General features: G+C 36.8%; 3 protein-coding genes across 3 annotated transcripts; all 3 read left to right on the top strand.

The window, feature by feature from the left end:
• Nucleotides 1-8,322: 8,322 nt before the first annotated feature.
• On the top strand, nt 8,323-11,841 carry LOC122327389 (macrophage mannose receptor 1-like). Its single transcript, XM_043222726.1, has 5 exons — nt 8,323-8,637; nt 8,730-9,059; nt 9,199-9,293; nt 9,424-9,557; nt 11,766-11,841. Exons 1-5 carry the CDS (start codon nt 8,334-8,336, stop codon nt 11,839-11,841), a joined length of 939 nt encoding a protein of 312 aa, XP_043078661.1. The 5' UTR covers nt 8,323-8,333.
• Nucleotides 11,842-15,971: 4,130 nt separating this feature from the next.
• On the top strand, nt 15,972-16,968 carry LOC122327384 (C-type mannose receptor 2-like). Its single transcript, XM_043222714.1, has 3 exons — nt 15,972-16,057; nt 16,134-16,493; nt 16,589-16,968. Exons 1-3 carry the CDS (start codon nt 16,021-16,023, stop codon nt 16,966-16,968), a joined length of 777 nt encoding a protein of 258 aa, XP_043078649.1. The 5' UTR covers nt 15,972-16,020.
• A 3,820-nt stretch (nt 16,969-20,788) lies between these two features.
• On the top strand, nt 20,789-22,370 carry LOC122325813 (C-type mannose receptor 2-like). Its single transcript, XM_043220657.1, has 5 exons — nt 20,789-20,894; nt 20,971-21,330; nt 21,411-21,743; nt 21,877-21,971; nt 22,205-22,370. Exons 1-5 carry the CDS (start codon nt 20,858-20,860, stop codon nt 22,340-22,342), a joined length of 963 nt encoding a protein of 320 aa, XP_043076592.1. The 5' UTR covers nt 20,789-20,857; the 3' UTR covers nt 22,343-22,370.
• The last annotated feature ends 887 nt before the right edge of the window (nt 22,371-23,257 follow it).

Genomic DNA, 23,257 nt, shown 5'->3' with positions numbered 1-23,257 from the left:
CCCTGGGAATTAAAAAGCCTTGTTTTTTTCCCTTTTCTCTTTTCCTCTTTTCTTTTCTTTCTTCTTATGAACTCTGTATAGCCTACTTAAAAGAACTTGAGTGATGTGATCATTTGTCTTGTTTTGGGGAAAATCTGCAATTATACATTTTCACTGAATTTATACGTATATATGTATCTTTTTTCCTCGTGCTTGTTCATGGGTGTGGATTATGTGAGTGTAAACAGTGTGTAACTGGTGGTCAGCTCATTCTGAACTAAACTATTTTGTTGGTGGATTTAATCTGCCTGGCGCCCGAACTAACTTTTCATATTGTGTTTTGTGAATAAAATACGCCACCGTTACATAAGTGGCGCCCGAACAGGGACTTGAAGGACTTGAACGGACTTGAAAGGACTGAATTTGAACTGGAATTGAACTCATGAGTTTTCCTGAACACTATCTTTGAACTTTTACTTGAATTGTGAATTGAACTTTCGTGTGCCTTTGAATTGTTTACTGAAGTGTGAGTACACTAATGAGAAATTGAATTTGCCATTGTTGACCTTTGTGAAATATTGAAGTGTGCTCCCTGTTTAATATGATCACATTTCCTTCAGTGTTTTGGGAAGCAGACTAAAACTAAATAGGACTGTGGTTGTACTGAATAATTAAGTATTTTACACATTGCTTTGCAGGATGTTGCACTGAAATGTAAGAATTATTGTGGGTTACATTTTTGCAGTTAAACGGCAAATTTAATGTATATACAAATACTGACACAAACAATACCCACATCAAAGTGCTTGTGTAGTTATGGCCGAGCAACCTTCTTCACCCTCAACTTTTGTTGATATGGACGTTCCAGATGTGTCCACTCCAAATTGGACACTTGCGCAGCATCAGTCACCTCACGTTTCTGCATTCAATCAGTTAGCCATTCAATCAGATCATCCTGTTCAATCTCGAAGTCATGTTCATTTGAAGTATCCTTCAGTAGGTGTCAGGACTCCAGTTCAAACTCATTCACATGAACAAACAGGAGCTGAACCCATGCAGCTATGCTCGTCTGCACTTGGAGTGTCACCTGTTGTGTCACCAACATTGTCTCCATCTTCTGGGGTGCAGTATGATCTACCCATAACTCTGCCAACACCTGGAAGAGGAATTGGTCAACTCAGTACTCAAGCACAAGGTAACTGGGATCAAATGCATGATTTCATGATCAAACAAGGAAAAGCCATAAGTGAACTCACTAAAGAATTGAAATTCCTTCAATTCACTTCTGAGAGTCGGTTCAATAAGATGGATGAAAAGGTTGAAGAGGTTAAGCAACAACTACTTGATTTACATTTCTCTGTAAAGAAACCACAAGCTGAAACTGAGTCTGATCAGATGATTAAAGCTATGAAATGTATGATGTCTAAGGAACTCCAGGAAATGGAAAACACTTTGGTTTCAGAGGTGCGTTTTATGGTACAACAGCTCCAATCTGAAATTCAACAGGATGTGAAAGGAATTCAGCAGCAGTTACAGAATGAATGTGGTCAATTACTGCATGAAATTCACCAATTGTCTTCAGTTACTGATGGATTGTCCACAAATATGAAAGAACTACAATCAAAAATGGAGGAAAACTTTCATTGTCAAGAAAAAAGAATGGCTGATTTAAGCATGAGACATACTACTCCTGTTAATCCTTCTCTTTTGCCTCCATCTTCTTTAAATTCTCCAGTCGTTGCTGCTCCCATGGTTAAAAATGATCATATCAAAATAAGCTTCCCTACGTATGGAAAACCATCTGATGATCCAGATCCATTGCTTTATATAACACGTTGTGAAGACTTTCTTGCTTTACATCCTTTAGTGGATACAGACATTTTAGCCACGTTCAGAACCGTGTTATACGGAACTGCTCGGGATTGGTGGGAAGTTGCAAGGACATCTGTCACCACATGGAGTGAGTTCCAATCTGTTTTTCTTGCTGCTTTTTTGGCTGAGGATTATGAAGACGAGTTAGCTGAACGTGTTCGTCACAGGATCCAAGGAGAGAAGGAGTCAATTAGGGATTTCGCCTTTACTTATAGAGCCCTCTGTAAAAGATGGAAACCAAGTTTAACTGAGGTAGACATTGTTAAGATGATTCTTAAAAACATAAAACCATATCTGGCCAGTCATCTTCGTAGCCATGTCACTACTGTAGAAGAACTAGTTCGTCTGGGTCACCAACTGGAGAGAGATCATGAACAACAGAAACAGTGTGATGAGAAAATTGCTGTGAAGCCCAATATAATGCCATCTAAAGGAGTTGCTGCTTCCCAGGCCACTGTGCAATGTTGGCGGTGTAAAGGATTTCATGCACCTGGTGTTTGTCCTTACTTCACTTCTCCTCAACTTACCCAGACTTCAGGTCACCAACCACAGAGTAACAAACGAAACTTTCACCCTTCTAAACAGCCTGGTCAACCTTCAAACAATTCCATTACTTCTACATCCACAAAGAACTCTCGAGCAGGTCCAGATAAGTCTGATTCCACCTTTCCAGTTCCAAGGACGGGTGCTAGCCCTGGAAATCCTGTTAGTGTACCTCAACAGTTAATTGTCCCGGTTACCATTGGTTCATGGACAGGAAAAGCCATTGTTGATACTGGCGCAAGCTATACACTTGTTCATGAAACTCTCTGGAAAACCCTTGCTTTGTCAGGCAGTGATCTCCAACCTTGGACATTTGGACCTCTATATTTGGCCAATGGAGAAGCAGAAGTTCCTCTGGGATGGGTGAACATCTCCATTCGTCTCCATGATCAAGAGTTCACCATACCAGTTGCTGTTCTAGCGCCCAAAGCTTTGGCTTACGCAGTCGTACTGGGTTTGGATTTTATTTTTTTCAGTGGGTTACTGATAAATGTTACTGACAAGAGTTACACCTTTAAATCTGCTCCAGATGTGAATTATTTATTTCAACCAGGCAGTGCAAGTGTGCCGGAAACTGGACTTGGGAAAGGAAGGCACCAAGTGAATTCTAGTCGTACTATCTCTCTTTTGAGTTCAATTCCTCCTCCCCAACCTACAGTTATGTTCAGCATGGATGACCAGGATATACGGAACTTCGTTGACAATGCTGTAGAGGAAGCTCATTTATCCGCTGAGGGTAAAGGTCAGTTACGTTATATTCTTGAGACTAATTCACAGGTATGTACACTCAGTTTGGGTCGTACTGATGTTCTTCAACATCGTATTTACCTCACCCAACAAGTACCAATAAAACAGCGACCATATCGCATGTCTCCTACCAAACAACATGTTGTGGAAAAACAGCTGCAAGAAATGTTGGATGCAGGCATAGTATCACCTTCACATTCAGGCTGGGCATCACCTGTCGTATTAGTACCTAAAAAGGATGGGAGTCTTCGTTTTTGTGTTGATTACCGTAAGGTAAATGCAGTTACAGAAAGTGATGCCTACCCACTACCAAATATGGCAGGAATTTTGGAGTCTCTTTCTGGTGCTACGATTTTTTCTTCTATTGACTTAAATAGTGGATACTGGCAGGTGACTATGGACCCTTTAAGTACAGCAGTAACTGCATTCATCACACCTTTTGGATTATTTCATTTTAATGTTATGCCGTTTGGTTTGAAAAATGCTCCAGCTTCTTTCCAAAGGTTGATGGAAATCGTTTTGGGTGAATTACGTGGCCACAATTGCTTTGTCTATATAGATGATATAATCATCTATTCTCCCACTGTTGAACAGCACTTATTTGACATTCAGAGTGTTCTCAACAAGTTGAAAAAAGCCGGTCTGACAATCAACCTTAAGAAAAGCAAATTCTGCTTGCAGGAATTGACATTCCTGGGTCATGTCGTGAACATTCAAGGCATCTCTGCTGATCCTAGCAAAGTTGAAGCCATTCGATCCTACCCAGTCCCAAGAAACCTCAAAGAAGTCCAAAGGTTTCTTGGTTTAACCGGTTGGTACCATCGTTTTGTTCCTCATTTTACCCAGATTGCTGAACCACTTAATTCTCTGAAAAAGAAGGGCAGGGAATTCCAATGGACCCCACAGTGCCAACAAGCCTTTGAACAACTTAAGAATTGCTTGATCACTCCCCCCATTCTGGGACACCCAAATTTACAACACCCTTTCATTGTCTACACTGACGCGAGTGAAACCGGATTGGGTGCAGTGCTGACACAGAAGGATTATGGGAAAGAGGTGGTTATAGCTTATGCTAGCAGAGCTTTAAACCATGCGGAAGAAAATTATTCTGTGACTGAGAAGGAGTGTTTGGCAGTTGTTTGGGCCCTTGAGAAGTGGCAGCATTATCTCGAACACAAGCTGTTTACTGTTGTGACTGACCATTCCGCACTACAGTGGGTAATGGACTCCACCAAGACTTCCAGTCGGCTGATCAGATGGGCTCTACGCTTACAGAGATTTGATTTTATTGTTGAATACAGGAAAGGTAAACTAAATGTGGCACCTGATGCACTCTCTCGAATTCACAGTGTTAACTGCAACCTGTACACTAGTCAAAAAGAGCCAGATGAATTTCCAATCTCTATGGAGAAGATCTGGGAAGAACAACATCAAGACGTGGTCATCATGAAAATATTCCAGGATATGGCGAAAGGTGATGTCAATCTGAAAGAGCAGTATGAGGTACTGGAAGACAAACTTTATCGTAAAGTTTATCTGGATGATAAGTTGCATTTTCGAATATGCATTCCTAGTAACCTCATTCACCAGATTCTTCAGTACTATCATGCCAGCCCCTTGAGTGGTCATGGAGGAGTATACAAGACCTATAAAAGGATCCAAGAGGTGGCCTATTGGCATGGGATGTGGAGTGATGTAAGGAAATGGGTAAAGAGATGTGTGAAATGTCAACAGTTTAAGACTGTCAATCAAAAAGCTGCTGGAAAATTACAACACACTATGGTCACTCACCCTAATGAAATGCTGGGGGTGGATATCATGGGGCCTTTGCCATCTAGTTCCAGCCGACATCAATATCTTCTGGTCTTCATTGATTATTTCTCTCGCTGGGTGGAGATGTTCCCCATGCGTAATGCCACGGCTCAAACAGTCGCTGCAATTTTCAGGAAAGAAATTCTGACCCGGTGGGGTGTGCCTGATTTTGTGTTATCTGATCGAGGAACACAATTTATGTCATCTGTCTTTAAGGAGATTTGTGAGAAATGGAAGGTAACTCCCAAGTTGACCACAGCATACCATCCTCAGACGAATATGACTGAGAGAGTCAACCGCACACTTAAATGCATGATTGCTGCATACCTGGATGAGAATCACAGCAAGTGGGACCAGCATTTACCTGAGTTCAGATTCGCCCTGAATTCTGCCGTCCAGCCCAAGAAACCGTAGGTATGACTCCAGCGGAACTGCAACTAGGAAGGAAGCTGCAGAGTCCAATGGACAAACTCCTTCGAGACCAGAGTTTTAAGCCAGATATGTCTGGATATGATGTGGTTCATGATATCAAACAGCTCCAGCTTAAAGCGATTGCGAACAGTAAAAGAGCTCTTGTACGACAAACAAGGAATTACAACAAAAATCGAAGGGAGCTAACATTTAAGGAACAAGATCGTGTGTGGATTAGGAACTTTCCTCAGTCGAGTGCTAAAGACAAATTTACTGCCAAGTTAGCCACAAAATGGAAAGGTCCCTACCGGATTATCCAGAAGTTGGGTCCACTTAATTACCGTGTGGCACAGGAGACTACAGGCGATCATGTCCACACAGCCCATGTGTGTAACATGAAACCGTGCTACCCCACGGCAGAAGAACTAGAGATTCAAAATAAGGAAAAACTTTTGCAAATATTTCAGGAAACTTCAGAGGATGAAGAAGAATTTCTAGGATTCTGATTGAGTAACTAGGAAGATTTTTTTTTTTTTTTTTTTTTTCCAAGGGAGGGGGAATGTAGCGATTAAATGAATCGTACAGTATTTTTGTTATTATTATTATTATTATTATTATTATTATTATTATTATTATTATTATTATTATATTATTATTTGTGTGTGTGTGTGACCAATAAGAAACGTACACGTTATACAAAGCGGACCTAACAGATAAAAGTGGGGCACACAAATGTGGGGGTGTAAAAGGTCGGGGTCAAAGTGCAACTGTCATGGCGGAGGCGACTCATGAGTCGCGAGTGATTCCGATTATTGGTGTTGTACATTTTGATTCTTCAATGCAATGACTGGGGAGACCGGCGATCCTATGTGAATGCTGCGGGAGTTTTGCTGGTGCGATCGTCGAATCTGTGCTTTAGCAGTCCCGCCTGAGGTGTTGTTCATCGGATCGGAGTGTTTGGCGTCTGTGCTTCGGATTGTTCCACAGTCGGAGGATTGGAGGATATCGCTTGTGTTGTGGACGCTGTCGTTGGATCGTCGTCGAGTCTGTGCTTGGGAGTTCCCGCCTGGGGTGCTGTTCATTGGATCTGAGTGTTTGGCGTCTGTGCTTCGGATTGCTCGTAAGATGTCGTAAGAGTGAGCTGATTCCAAATGGATTGAGGTACTCTGCGTTCACTTATATTATTATTAACACGCTTTATCTGAACTTTAATCATATGCGAGCTGAGGCGGAGCCTAGGAGAGCGCACATTGAACATTGGGCACTACTTTACAAACTCGAACAGATAGTATTTGCCCGACGACACATTGTAACAAACAAATTCACACACAAACACATAACGCACATTTTATTCATAATTGTTACATTCATAGGTCATAAATGTTGATGGTAAATTTGTGAGTTCTGGGAAATTAAGTCCTGGGAATTAAAAAGCCTTGTTTTTTTCCCTTTTCTCTTTTCCTCTTTTCTTTTCTTTCTTCTTATGAACTCTGTATAGCCTACTTAAAAGAACTTGAGTGATGTGATCATTTGTCTTGTTTTGGGGAAAATCTGCAATTATACATTTTCACTGAATTTATACGTATATATGTATCTTTTTTCCTCGTGCTTGTTCATGGGGGTGGATTATGTGAGTGTAAATAGTGTGTAACTGGTGGTCAGCTCATTCTGAACTAAACTATTTTGTTGGTGGATTTAATCTGCCTGGCGCCGAACTAACTTTTCATATTGTGTTTTGTGAATAAAATACGCCACCGTTACAAACATTAAATATTTTCTGCACTTAATATGATTAAGTATTTTTTGTTATTTATTTATTTTTGTATGTTTTAATATAAAATGGGTCAAATATCTTTAAGGGGAGCATTTTATTACTGCTGTTGATGCTGATAGAATCAATAACATCTTGAGAACGAGCTACTTGAATATTAAAGCTCCTCATATCTTGATGTAAATCAGCTCAGTATCAGCACACACACAGCACGTACTGCTGCCATGTTAAACCTGTGCTTTCAGTGACTTTAACATGTTTTTTTGTACAGACTTCTCACTGTATAGGTTTAAATACTTTTATATGCTAGCATGATGAAAGTGTAGTTGGCATAGCAATATTATATATAATATAAATAATTGCATGAAACGTGAAAATAATTGGGATATCTTTGTAAACATTGATATTTCATGCCTGACGTTTGTGAAATTAATGTGAAACAAACAAAAAGATCTCTGAACTCCAAGTGGATTTAAGCAAACGAGAAATCCAATCATTGTTGGGCTGTGGCTCACTTTCTCCAGCTGTACCTGTTTCTGGCCAGCAGGTGGAAATACTGTCAGGAGGAACATTTTTAATCATGATTGATCACCTCATTGAAGTCGGTCCCCCACCAAATGTGAAACATCAGCAAAATAATCTTAAAAATAATAATCTTAGTCTTAATTTTTTGTGCTGTAAAACGATTTGGTGTTTTAGATATTAAGACACAATTTATCGGTCACTCAGCTCCCAACATACTCCAAATTCACCCCAAATACTCTCTTTTGTTTTTACTTTTGTTTTTATTTGTGCAGGTAAAAGTGTTCTTTGTGCTGCTTTGGTTTTTATAATTTTAGATGTTAGAGGACACTATGTCACTGCCTAAACTACAGGGTTAAAATCAATGTTACTGCACGTAGTCAGTATCATGTTTACAATGCCTTTACTGTCATTCAACAAACTCTACTTACAATATTGTAATACAAAATGTATGATGTATTTGATAATTTCTTATAATACAGCAGTGAGGATCTGTGTGAGCAGTCATGGACGGGGGTCTGTTTGTGCTGCTTCTGCTGTCAGGTCGGTGGGATCATTTGTAATCTGTATTTATGATGATGTGTTCACATATAGATGTTTAACATGTTGATTTTAACAGGACTCTTCTGGAGCAGTTCTGCTCTTTCTAAATCCGTACTTCTATATAAATACAGCAATGTCGTGGCCAGATGCTCAGAGTTACTGCAGAGAGAGATTCACTGATCTGGCTACTGTAGACAACATGGATGACGTGAACAGGCTGGTAAATATAATAGATGCTGGATACAGCGGATCAGTGTGGATTGGACTGATGAAGGGGACAAAGAAACAGTGGAGTTGGTCTAATGGAGAAAACACAACTCCTCAGTACTATAACTGGGCTTCAGGACAGCCAAATGCAGATGGAGATTGTGTTGTTACTCTTTCTGGAGTTTGGCATGATATGGCATGTAGCTATAAGCGATATTTTGTGTGCTATAGTGAGTTACCTGTTCTTTAAAATTGTTGTGCCACTTAACTGAGAAAGAAGAGTTGAGAACAGATACTCTGCTTTCTTTGTGTTTTTCAATAGAAAGTGTTGGATACGCCTTTGTACAAAGTGCTAAAAACTGGACAGATGCTCGGAGCTACTGCAGACAGTATTACACCGATCTGGCCACCATCCACAGCTCTGTGGAGAATGACCAGGTAACTATGAAAATTCTATCTGGATGGTACATCTGGTTTGGGATGTTTCTGGACTCTTGGGGATGGTCTGATCAGTGGGATCTGAGGTTCAGACACTGGGCAGAAGGTCAACCAACGATGACTTCAGGTGACTGTGTTGGCATGACAAGAACCGACTCTGGCAGATGGTCTCAGTACAGCTGTGATGTACAGCAGCCGTTTATCTGCTATGGAGGTGAGTTTCTCCAGTTAACAGAATTTAATGATTTATATGGTTTGTAGATTACTCTTACAACAGACGAGAAAAACAACTGAAATATGTTTTTTTTTCATTGATGTTGAACATAACTTCATGTTTCTTATCATTTCCGTAGATGACTTGAGAAAACAAATTGTGAGATTGAAAGTCACCTGTAATGGAAAATGTGCATTGAATGATCCTTCAGTACAGACAGCTATTCTGAATGAGGTTTGAATCTGCGTTAAACAGTGTTTAGTGTTAATTTCTGGGTTGTTATTTAGGCGTAAAGATGATATTAAGTCTATATGTTTGACATAACGTATGTGACAGCTTTGACTCTTTCTTGCTGGTCCTTTAGATAAGTGAAAAGCTGAAGAACATGATGTTGGAGAGTGAAAGCAAAATAAGCTGGAGAAAGGGAGGGGATGGAGAGGTGTTTCATCAGGAGAACAACCATATGGTAAATTTAGATAATAAATGTATTAAGAATGTGTAATGTATTTTTAACACTGCTTTAAAAATATCAAGTTAATGCTACTATGTTGTTTTGAGAGACTGGAGAATAGTAGTAGTAGAGCAATACAATATTAACAAAATTGATGAATGTAGTCTAATATTAGCTGTAAATATTTGCATTCTTACAAGAATACTTTTCTTTCAACCAATTTAATTTAATGAATTTCTAAAATTCCATGAATAAAAATTTCCTTTTAATATTGTATAATTTAAATTCACAGATTTTTAACTGTACTTAGGTTCTATTATCTACAAAGATGATTTTGAGGTATGCATATGTATATGTATTAGCCCTCATTTAATGACTAAAATAAAACAATACCATTGACATAATGAATGTATAATAAATTCAGCTGCAATAATACACTGCATATTTGACTGTTTTAAGGTTACTCCTGTATGTCAGAATTTAGATTGTAGAAATACAGCAATCTTTTCTTTTATATTTGTTACAATTAAAACGTCTTCATCTTCAACACATGTGCTGCAAATACAGTGTGACCAAATAGAACAGAAACTCGCTGCAAATACGCACAGACCATGTCGGAAATGTTGAATGGAACCAGAACAAGTGATGGACCTGGTTGGAACATGCATGACGATATACCAATTACTGTAACTGTGAATAGTTACGTAAGCTGGCTAACTTACCCTTTCGAAAAATGAACAATGTCATGTAAGCTGGCACTTCCCTTTGGAAAATTAACCATGGTTTTCCTACAGAGAGACATGGTTACTATAGTCACTCTAGTCTGATGAACCTCAATTCTAAGCATCGTGTTTGAAGGAAACCAGCTCTACTCTTTACCTGCAGAGTATCATCTCAAAAGTAAAGTGTGCTGGTAGGAGTTTCATGCTGTGGGATAGTTTTTCAGCGGTAAAGACTGAGAGACTTGTCAGAATAAAAGAAAAACTCAATGCACCAAAAAACAATTTAGAGCTTTCAGAACATCAAAATGGACAGAAGGTTTACCTTCCAACAGGACAATGACCCTGTTGGGGAATAACAGATCCCAGGAAGCCCAGAAGTCAGAGATGAGATCAAGAAAAATGTACTTTTTATTTCTCAGCTTCAGTACTAGTACAAACACCAGTAATTCTATTCTAACAGAGGTCACTAATTATATCAATGCATCAGTCAGCTAATTTCTGGTTGGTTCCAAAGCTCAAAACTTCCAAAAAGTCCACCTTATTGACATAATCACATCTCCATGGTGATTATTTGGGCATCAGCACCTCCGACATACAGAGCACTTATCTACTAAAAAACAGGATTATTTAATATCTACATAACACACATGGATATCACTTTTCCTGGTCCAAAGACTTCTTTTGAGGCATTTTAAAAGCACGGTTCAATTAACGATCAAACACTGATTCTTCTCCTTATTGGCTGAAAAAGTTTGCTCAGGAACCACAGCAGGGCATATACCTCAGCTTCTATTGATATGGATTTTTGCGCCGGACTTGTTTTTTGCACCAGACTTGTTTCAGGCGCGACACTATAAGCAGTATTTCCTGCATTTCCAATTACCAGCATTTCCTTCATCACGCATTTCGATATTCCGCTCACCATCAGCTGATAGATGCCTTTTCACAATTTATACAATTACCACACTTTCACTGAATGTAAAAAACCTGGACAGAACTTAATTAATAATGGTAACGCTTTACAATAGGGTTTATTAATTAACATTAGTTAAGTACTATAGTTAACATGAACTGAGAATTGGTTCATTTATTAATCTTGTTAATGTTAATTGAAACATTAGCTAATGAATTATTATAATCAACAGTTGTGCTGATGCGTTGTGATGCACTCTATAATGGTGCCCTTGGGTGACTTGAAAAGGAGAAGAATTATTGAATAAAGTCTATATTTAGTTTTCTATGTTCACAAAACATATTCTCCTAGCTTCATAAAAACTGCATTTGAACGACTGCTGTCACATGAACTGTTTTAACAATGTCCTTACTGTGTCTGCGGAGGGTCAGAGAGCTCTGGGATATTATCAAAAATATTTGAATTTGTGTTGGATGAAGGTCTTACGGTTTGGAACGATAGGAGGGTGAGTAATTAATGACAGAATTTTCATGTTTGGGTGAACTGCTGCTTTTTTCAGATTAACCTTGCAAAATCAGCTGGCAAAACAGAAAATCGTGTTCGGTTTGAATCCCCTGCAGCGCCCGTATCTTGGTGGAATATGGAGAGGAAATCAGGTCTCTAAAGTTCATGTTAAACATGGAGCCTAACGTGTAACGAAAGAAGTGCTAAGGACAGTGTTAACAGAAATTGAAGGGATTCTAAACTTGAAACCCTTTGGCTATGTGTCATTGAACGTAGCAGATGTAGAACCCATTATATATACATTGACATAGTAGTTTAGCCCCGCCCCAGAGTTTGACGCAACTTTCATGTTCCGCTTTAATGCCCCAATACATGACTTTTTTTTTCGTTATTCGTTTGACTGGACTCATGGACTTGTGTGTATTCCTACCGATGATCCTCTTTAAACCAAAACCTATCAATAAATATATTTAACAAATGTAAAATTAAAACACTGAATAAACCAATCGGCTATGGGCAGGGATTTGTTGCTTTACATGCTTAAGGTCTGGTCAACGATCATTTTTATTATGTTCTGGCCAAAAACCGCCCACTTAGTTTAGAGGCACGTTTATGTAAAATTACCTGGAGAGAGCAGGGAGTGTTGAAATATGGCGTGATTTATAAAATCAGTTTAACTAATAAGAAATGAGCTGCAGGGGAAATCACTCTTTAACGTGGTCCACCAGTCCAAGATGAAAGTCTCAGTGTAAAAAGGATTTTTGCAAGACATTTTATTCAGATGAGAATTCAGATGAGAATAATACCTTATAAATCCATATAAATATCCATCAAATTACCCAGATTTTTGCACAGTACACAGTATTTATTTTTATTAAGAAAAATATATTTGTTAAAATTTAATAATTTTCCTCACACCAAATTATTCTTCTGTTAGCATTTAAACTTAAGATGCAAGAGTGCAAAAATGCAGGAGGTCTAAAATTAAGTTATATGCAGATCTGTATTATTTTTTTAATAACAAGACAACTTTGTTATTCAAAGAGCTCATTTTCATTGCCAAGACTGTTTTACATGTTGTCGCTGGTCAGTTTTCCATGTTGTCGCTTTTCGTACCCTAAAAGGGATCATGAATGTATTTTGACACTGAACGAAAACACTTGCGTGGTCCCCACGAAGAGGTGGAGTTAATTATGTTTATATGAAAGTGTGACAAGGTTTTCTGTAAAGAGCATGTTTAGGGTTATGTTACTGTAGGTTACTGGATAGAAAATATTTTTTGGTTAGTCTAAAAGTCTATGGAAAGTCTCCACAATTGACAGAAACAAGTGTGTGTGTGTCTGTACAGTGCCTTTTATTATTTCATGTTGTTATATTATGTCATACTACTTCAAATGACTGTTTTTCACGTTATTTCGCAAACCGTTATGAAACAAGAAAAATTTCCCAATTTTGCAAATTTATAAAAAAAAATGAAAAACCGAAATAAACACAAAGCCAAAGTACTGATACCCTTAACTCAATACTTAGTTGACACTACTAACATAGCTGTAACATCTATAAGCAATAAAAGTAAATAAAAATAAAGTTGTCTCTAGGCTTTTGAGTCTATGGAGAGGTAAGTTAAACTAAACTGTTTAGGTTTTACCTCAAGCTAAATCAAAAGAAATTATATTGAATTATAAATGACTACTGGGTAAGAAAAAAAAACATTTTCATGAACAAGGCTTATCTAAATTCTTCAGAACAATCAAATTAAAAACAGAAAAAAAAATGTTTGCAACTCTGAGCCTCTGGCCACGTCATTTGTGCATTTAGACCTGCTCTGCTGCCTGTCTAATACATTAAAGTCACAAAAAAATTTTAAACTTTAAGTGATTTTCCTATTTAAAGAGCTTATTTTTATTAAACACATTTGTACACAATTAATCACTTTTTGTGTCACATACCAAATTTGAGATCTCATTAGAAAAATCAAGCAAGTTTAATAAAATCAAGTGTAAAATTATCCACTTGTGTGTGTTATTAATACATTTATTTATTCAGTCAATCATTTGTTTCTAAATATTTTGGAGAGTAACGAATGCGGTCACTAAGAGGAATGAAATTAGGGTTATTAACTCCATGCAGCTCAACTTACCTCTGCCTGGACTTAAAAGAGATCACTTTTATTTTGAAAGCAGCTTTTTTTTTACATCCAAAGTGATTATTCCTGAAGATGCACCACATTCTGAAATGTATGCACATATATCACTACATATAGTAACATTACTGTTATGTGCTCACAATCAACACACCCCACTATCACCTACACATATATTTTACAGTGTAGGTTTGAGATGTTTAGCAAAATCATTTCACTGGTTGTTTGTTATTCATTTATTATTCAAGTAAGTAATGAGTTAAGGGTGTCCGTATATTGGCAGTTTATTTATTTTTATTTGTAATATATTTGCAAAATTGTGAAAGTGTTTTCGTTCAGTGTCAAAATACATTTGTGATCCCTTTTAGGGTACAAAAAGCGACAACATGGAAAACTGACCAGCGACAACATGTAAAACAGTCTTGGTAATGAAAATTAGCTCTTTGAATAACAAAGTTGTCTTGTTATTAAAAAAAAACTGCATATAATTTTATTTTAGACCTCCTGCATTTTTGCTTTGAGTGAATATGACGTGTTATTGTGTAGACTGAACCTCCTTCTGATACTCAATTCTTAAGTTTAAATGCTAACAGAAGTATAATTTGGTGTGAGGAAAATTATGAAATTTGAATGAGTGTTAAACGGTGAAGTGTGCTTGATATCCGGTAGCATTAACACTTTTGCTAAATGGATTTGTTAGATTAAATGACTAAAAGTCTGGTCCACATCGCAGCTTGTTCTGTTCTGGTCGAGAACGGCCCACTTTGACTGTTTAGAGGCGTGTTTATGTGAAATGGACTACAGAGAGTGGAGAGTTTTGCATTATTGTGAAAAACATCATCAGTTTAACCAATGAGAAATGAACTACAGGGATGAAATCGCTCTTTAATGTGTCCACCACCCTCCTCAGGTGACAGTCGGAGCTGAAAGGGAACATTTTTTGTAAATAAAATAGGTAAGAAATTTGTTTTATGTAAGCGATGTTAAATAACAGATCCACAATAATCTGGTAGGTTTCCTTGTTAAAGTAAAAGTAATTAAGATTAAGTATTTTGAGTTTATTTTTTCTTGTTTGTTTGTACGTTGCAATATAAAGTCAAATATCAGCATTTTGTTACTGCTGTTGGTGACTGTATAGGTTTAAATATCTTTTTTTCCCTTATATGATGATATGATATATATATATATATATATATATATATATATATATATATATATATATATATATATATATATATATATATATATATATATATATATATATATATATAAAATTGCATAAAATGTGAAGGTCTTTATCAGATATTAAATATTGCTATTTCATACAGTTAGCAATGTAATTAACTCTAATTTACTCTAAAATATCATTTTTCTTTTCGTGTTTTTCTTTTCTGAATGTTATTATTTATCTATTTGCCAACATTATTTTGACCTAGCTTAGCTATATAGCTATACCTATTTTAATTAATAATGGTATTGGTAAAAAATTTTGCCTTTTTATTTTAATTAGATTACCTAAGACATTAAAACTGAATTTTGTCACATTTCACATACATTATTCTAGGGTAAATTAAAAAACAAATAATGACAAAAAAACAAGACCACATATTTATACCAGAAACTTGTGAAATTAATGTGAAACAAACAAAAAGATCTCTGAACTCCAAGTGGATTTCATAAGCGAGAAATCCAATCATTGTTGGGCTGTGGCTCACTTTCTCCAGCTGTACCTGTTTCTGGCCAGCAGGTGGAAATACTGTCAGGAGGAACATTTTTAATCATGATTGATCACCTCATTGAAGTCGGTCCCCCACCAAATGTGAAACATCAGCAAAATAATCTTAAAAAATAATAATCTTCAATAATCTTACTCTTAAAATGTTTTAGATATTGAAACACAATTTATCGGTCATTCTGAGGTCACTCAGCTCTCCAACATTTTCCAAATTCACCACAAACAGTCTCTTTTGTTTTTACTTTGGTTTTTATTTGTGCAGGTAAAAGTGTTCTTTGTGCTGCTTTGGTTTTTATAATTTTAGATGTTAGAGGACACTATGTCACTGCCTAAACTACAGGGTTAAAATCAATGTTACTGTACGTAGCCGTATCATGTTTACAATGCCTTTTACTGTCATTCAACAAACTCTACTTACAATATTGTAATACAAAATGAATGATGTATTTGATAATTTCTTATAATACAGCAGTGAGGATCTGTGTGAGCAGTCATGGACGGGGGTCTGTTTGTGCTGCTTCTGCTGTCAGGTCGGTGGGATCATTTGTAATCTGTATTTATGATGATGTGTTCACATATAGATGTTTAACCTGTTGATTTTAACAGGACTCTTCTGGAGCAGTTCTGCTCTTTCTCGTCCGTACTTCTATATAAATACAGCAATGTCGTGGCCAGATGCTCAGAGTTACTGTAGAGAGAGATTCACTGATCTGGCTACTGTAGACAACATGGATGACGTGAACAGGCTGGTAAATATAACAGATGCTGGATACAGCGGATCAGTGTGGATTGGACTGATGAAGGGGACACAGAAACAGTGGAGTTGGTCTAATGGAGAAAACACAACTTCTCAGTACTATAACTGGGCTTCAGGACAGCCAGATGCAGATGGAGATTGTGTTATTATTAATTCTGGATTTTGGCATGATATGTCATGTAGTAATAACCGATATTTTGTGTGCTATAGTGAGTTACCCGTATTTATTTATTTTTTTTCCATTTAACTGATAAAGATAAAGAGTTGAGAACAGATACTCTGCTTTCTTTGTGTTTTTCAATAGGAAGTAATGGATACGTCTTTGTACAAAGTGCTAAAAACTGGACAGATGCTCGGAGCCACTGCAGACAGTATTATACCGATCTGGCCACCATCCACAGCTCTGTGGAGAATAAGCAGATAACTACGCAAGTTTTAACCGGATTGTCCTTCTGGCTTGGTCTGTTTCTGGACTCTTGGGGATGGTCTGATCAGTGGGATCTGAGTTTCAGACACTGGGCAGCAGGTCAACCTTCCCAGGCTTTAGGATCTAACTGTGTTGGCATGACAAGAACCGAGTCTGGCAGATGGTCTCAGTACAGCTGTGATGTACAGCAGCCGTTTATCTGCTATGGAGGTGAGTTTCTCCAGTTCACAGAATTGAATGATTTAAATGGTTTGTAGATTACGCAACAGACATCACAAGCAATTGAATCATGGTTTCTTCATTGACATCTTTTCATGATGAGCTTAACTTCATGTTTCTTGTAGATGACTCGAAAAAACAAATTGTGAGATTGAAAGTCACCTGTAATGGAAATTGTGCATTGAATGATCCTTCAGTACAGACAGCTATCCTGAATGAGGTTTGAATCTGCCTAAAACATTGTTTAGTGTTAAATTCTGGTGCAACGATTAGTATTAGTACTAACGACATTAGTATTAGTAATGTATACGCTCGATTAAAATAGCTAAAGAGAAATGCATTCAACAACATTAAATCCAACAAGCACCATATTTATCATTATCATGAATATTATTGCTTGTTGGCTTGTTATTATAGGCCTAAAGATGATATCGTAAGCTTTAATTTGACTCTTTCTTGCTGGTCTTTCAGATAAGTGAAAAGCTGAAGAACATGATGTTGGAGAGTGAAAGCAAAATAAGATGGAGAAAGGGGAGCAATGAGAGGTGTTTCATCAGGAGAACAACCATATGGTGAATTTAGATAATAAATGTATTAGGAACGTGTAATGTATTTTTTAAAAAAATGAAAACACTGCTTTAAAAGTTAACGTTACTATGTTGTTTTGAAAAGCTGGAAAATAGTAGTAGTAGTGCAATACAATATTAACAAAATTGATGAATGTAGTCTAATAATAGTTATAAATATTTGCATTATTACAAGATTACTTTTGTTTCAACACATTCAATTTTATTAATTTCCTACCTCTGAGCATGTCGGCGTGGTTTTGAATCTGCTTTCTGACAGCATTTTTTCTCCCTTTTGAAATTTTAAATCTCATCATAAAAGCATTTATTGTCAATAACAGTCAAGGAAATAATCAAAAAGTTCAAAATAAAGTGTTGGCATCTGTTTAATAAGTATCAGTTAGGGTTTGGGTTATCATCACTTCTGTCATTTTCTCAGCATCTATTGCAGGGATTTGTGCAAGCTTGAATAAGGTGGCCTGTTTCACCTAAATACTTGCAGTAAAAATGTATAGAATTAAACTTACGGTGAAAGTTTAAAGACAGATCTTTACGCTCATGGCTCCAACCAGTTCCAAGAATTCCAGTCGGTTCCGTCCGGAACACCGTCTTACTGCTTATTAGTTTTTTTGTGATTTATCCCTTGTCGCCTTGGACGCCTTGTTTGCACGCTGTGTGTGTGTGTGTGTGTGTGTGTGTTTAATTTTTGTCTTTCTCTTTTTTTCCTTTTGAGGATCAAATCTTTGTTAATTTTGCGGTCACTGGGTGCAAGACATCTACCTGGTTTCTGCTGTACAGTTAGGAAATCGGGAATCGTCTGTTTGTGGTTGTGAGCGGTTTGGTTTTGGGGTTTCTTATATTTCTTGATTTTGTGCATTGTTCTATATTGGCGTCAGATAAATTGCTGCCCATGAACAAATAACCAAACTGACAAAACAAATAAATTTGAATTTCTTTGTATTGTTATTATTGTTGGGCTTTCTTTTCTTTCTTATGGTGTTGCCATTTGTTATTGCATGCATCCTAGAGCCTCTTGCTGTGTCAAAGTATTGCATACGCCCTTTTACAGATGGTGTTGTGAACCTTATGTTGACACGTTCAGCTTCAACACTGTTAAATGTACATACAGGGTGACTGATAACATCCCTGTTATCAGCCCGACCAAATCCAACCCTAAACCTACCAGAGAGACAGAGAAAGAGAGAGAATATGTAATGAGCTTAAACTTCAAAATTAAAGTATGAAAAAATCTATGAAATTTTTATGTAGTAAATTTTTTTTAAATAGTAGCTGGAATGCTTTAACATTTGCTAAAACACTGAATAAACAAATCGGCTATGAGCAGGGGATTTGTTGCACTACATGGCTTAAGATCTGGTCAGCATTGCATCTTGTTCTGTTCTGGCCAAGAACCGCCCACTTAAACAGTTTAGAGGCACGTTTATGTAAAATTACCTGGAGAGAGCAGGGAGTGTTGAAATATGGGGTGATTTATAACATCTGTTTAACCAATAAGAAATAAGTGCTGCGGGGAGAAATCGCTCTTTAACGTGTCCACTGCCCTCCTCGGGTGACAGTCGAAGCTGAAAGTCTCAGCGTAAAAAACTAAAGAATTTACAGGAAACTTTTTTTCAGGTAAGAAATTAAAAGATCACATCTAGCCATAATTTGATTCGCGTTTATGTCAGTGGGTCATGCGTAACAGGTATAACCTAGAAGAATCTGAATCAGTAGATTCCCTTGCTCTGCGCAAAAGGAAAAGGCTGTTTTGAAGGAAAACAGTGGTTGCACCTAATGTTTATTTAATAAAAACTTAAGTCAGTTGAAAAATTAAAATTGTCTTGTTCATAAAAAAAACTCTGAATATTTGCAGTGTTCACAAAGGAATGTTCGGTAATCTACAATTTCCTTATAAACATCCATCAATTTTGATTATAAACATCCATCAGATTTGCAGAGCGCACATTTGTTTCCATTTTTATTTTTTATTGCATTCATTAAGAAAGATACATTTGCCATTTTTACATATTTTCCATTTAAATAGCATTAAGCGAGAATTGTGCGGGGGTTTTAAGAAATAATAAATTTGTGCAAGTCCATATTTTTTATTAGTGGGGTCATTGCAACTGCGTCCATTACTTGATGATAATTTGCAGCGTGTTAATATAAAAGTGATTTTGTTTGTGTCCGGTAACTAACTAATAACTAATGTTTTCCACACTTAAACACCCCAAAAGAAAACTTTTGCCATTAATCTTTACCCCCACCTCATTCCAAACCCATAAAAGCTTAGTCTTTGGAACACAATTTAAGATATGTTGAATGAAAGTAAATTACACTGTCAAGGTCTAGAAAAAAAAATTGAAAAGCATCGTCTGAATACTCCATCTGCCGTCAGTGGCTCAGTGAAGTGACGAGAATACTTTTTGTACAGAAAGAAAACAAAAATAACAACTTATTCAAAATTTGGAACCTGTTAATGTTCAAAGCGTAATCAGATGCTAACAGCGTCTATTGCAGATGCTCTCTAAAAACAAAATATTCAGCAATTCAGCACCGTAGGGAGGTTTTTTTCATACAAAATGAATACTGAACTATTGTTATGATGCCTTTCATACTTATCCTGGACCTTGACAGTATTGTATACTTTACCAGTCAATGGGACTTTTTAACCTATTTTAGGTATTTTAATTATAAACATTTGTTGTGTTTTTTGCTAACATGATTCAAAATATCTTGGAGATTAGCCATTTTCTTGCTAGTGTTGATGCAGTAGGCAAAAACATCTTGAGAAGGAGCTATTTGAATATCAAAGCTCCGCTCGTATTCCATGTAAATCAATACAAAATCAGCCTGAGCAGAATTTATTACTGCAGTGTTACACTTTTGCTTTCAGTGGGTGACGGCACTTTGAGAAACTTTAATAAGGACAAACCAAATGTCTTTAAATAAATAAATAAAAAATAAATTATATATATATATATATATATATATATATATATATATATATATATATATATATATATATATATATATATATGTGTGATATACTTGAATCAGATGTGTGAAATTAATTTGAAACAAACAAAAATACTCAAATTGCAAGTTGAGAATCTTTAGGTTGTGCCCCACTTTCCCCCTGTAGTACCTGTTCTGGTCAGCAGGTGGAGGTATTGTCAGGTAATCAAACCCTTTACCTTAGTATGCAACTGTTAAGTCGAGGTTACAAGCCTCTAGTCTGTACTTATATATGTGCATATCACATATTTGCAGTTTAAGCTTTTATGTCATTCAACAAACTAATACAGTAAATGTATGATGTTTTTGATCATTACAGCAGTGAGGATCTGTGTGAGCAGTCATGGACGGGGGTCTGTTTGTGCTGCTTCTGCTGTCAGGTCGGTGGGATCATTTGTAATCTGTATTTATGATGCTGTGTTCACATATAGATGTTTAACATGTTGATTTTAACAGGACTCTTCTGGAGCAGTTCTGCTCTTTCTCGTCCGTACTTCTATATAAATACAGCAATGTCGTGGCCAGATGCTCAGAGTTACTGCAGAGAGAGATTCACTGATCTGGCTACTGTAGACAACATGGATGACGTGAACAGGCTGGTAAATATAACAGATGCTGGATACAGCGGATCAGTGTGGATTGGACTGATGAAGGGGACACAGAAACAGTGGAGTTGGTCTAATGGAGAAAACACAACTTCTCAGTACTATAACTGGGCTTCAGGACAGCCAGATGCAGATGGAGATTGTGTTGTTATTAATTCTGGATTTTGGCATGATATGTCATGTAGTAATAACCGATATTTTGTGTGCTACAGTGAGTTACCCGTAATTTTTCTATTTTTCCATTTAAAGAGTTGAGAACAGATACCCTGCATTCTTTGTGTTTTTCAATAGAAAGTGATGGATACGTCTTTGTAAAAAGTGATAGAAACTGGACAGATGCTCGGAGCCACTGCAGACAGTATTATACCGATCTGGCCACCATCCACAGCTCTGTGGAGAATAAGCAGATAACTACGCAAATTTTAACCGGAACGTCCTTCTGGCTTGGTCTGTTTCTGGACTCTTGGGGATGGTCTGATCAGTGGGATCTGAGTTTCAGACACTGGGCAGCAGGTCAACCTTCCCAGACTTCAGGATCTAACTGTGTTGGCATGACAAGAACCGAGTCTGGCAGATGGTCTCAGTACAGCTGTGATGTACAGCAGCCATTTATCTGCTATGGAGGTGAGTTTCTCCAGTTCACAGAATTGAATGATTTAAATGGTTTGTAGATTACGCAACAGACATCACAAGCAATTGAATCATGGTTTCTTCATTGACATCTTTTATGTTGAGCTTAACTTCATGTTTCTTGTAGATGACTCGAAAAAACAAATTGTGAGATTGAAAATCGCATGTCATGGAAAATGTGCATTGAATGATCCTTCAATACAGACAGCTATCCTGAATGAGGTTTGAATCTGCGTTAAACAGTGTTTAGTGTTAATTTCTGGTACAACTACACATTAGTATTAGTACTGAATACACTCAATAAAACAGCTGAAGAAAAATGCATTCAACAACATTAAATCCAACAAGCACCATTTTTATCATTATCATGAATATTATTGCTTGTTGGCTTCTTATTATAGGCCTAAGGATGATATCATAAGCTTTAATTTGACTCTTTCTTGCTGGTCTTTCAGATAAGTGAAAAGCTGAAGAACATGATGTTGGAGAGTGAAAGCAAAATAAGATGGAGAAAGGGGAGCAATGGAGAGGTGTTTCATCAGGAGAACAACCATATGGTGAATTTAGATAATAAATGTATTAGGAATGTGTAATGTACTTTTTAAAAAACGAAAACACTGCTTTAAAAGTTAATGCTACTATCTTGTTTTGAAAAGCTGGAAAATAGTAGTAGTAGTGCAATACAATATTAACAAAATTGATGAATGTAATCTAATAATAGTTATAAATATTTGCATTATTACAAGATTACTTTTGTTTCAACACGTTTAATTTTATTAATTTCCTACGAACGCAATCGACGTGGTTTCGAATCTGCTTTCTGACAGCATTTTTTTCTCCCTTTTGAAATTTTAAATCTCATCATAAAAGCATTTATTGTCAATAACAGTCAAGGAAATAATCAAAAAGTTCAAAATAAAGTGTTGGGTGTTGGCATCTGTTTAATAAGTATCAGTTAGGGTTTGGGTTATCATCACTTCTGTAATTTTCTCAGCATCTATTGCACGGATTTGTGCAAGCTTGAATAAGGTGGCCTGTTTCACCTAAATACTTGCAGTAAAAATGTATAGAGTTAAACTTACGATGAAAGTTTAAAGACAGATCTTTACGCTCATGGCTCCAACCAGTTCCAAGAATTCCAGTCAGTTCCGTCCGGAACACCGTCTTACTGCTTATTAGTTTTTTTGTGATTTATCCCTTGTCGCCTTGGACGTGCTACAAGCCTGGGACTTTATTTCGTCGCCCGAACTAAGCACCTGTGTGTGAGTGGTTGTTTGCACGCTGTGTGTGTATGTGAGTGTGTGTTTAATTTTTGTCTTTCTCTTTTTTCCTTTTGAGGATTAAAGTCTTTGTTAATTTTGCGGTCACTGGGTGCAAGACATCTACCTGGTTTCTGCTGTACAGTTAGGAAATCGGGAATCGTCTGTTTGTGGTTGTCATATGAATACGGTGTGGGCGGTGATATAATGAGCGGTTTGGTTTTGGGGTTTCTTATATTTCTTGATTTT

Source organism: Puntigrus tetrazona, chromosome 2 (assembly GCF_018831695.1).
Source record: "Puntigrus tetrazona isolate hp1 chromosome 2, ASM1883169v1, whole genome shotgun sequence".
Lineage (NCBI taxonomy): Eukaryota > Metazoa > Chordata > Actinopteri > Cypriniformes > Cyprinidae > Puntigrus > Puntigrus tetrazona.
This window is presented reverse-complemented; position numbering and strand designations above follow the sequence as displayed.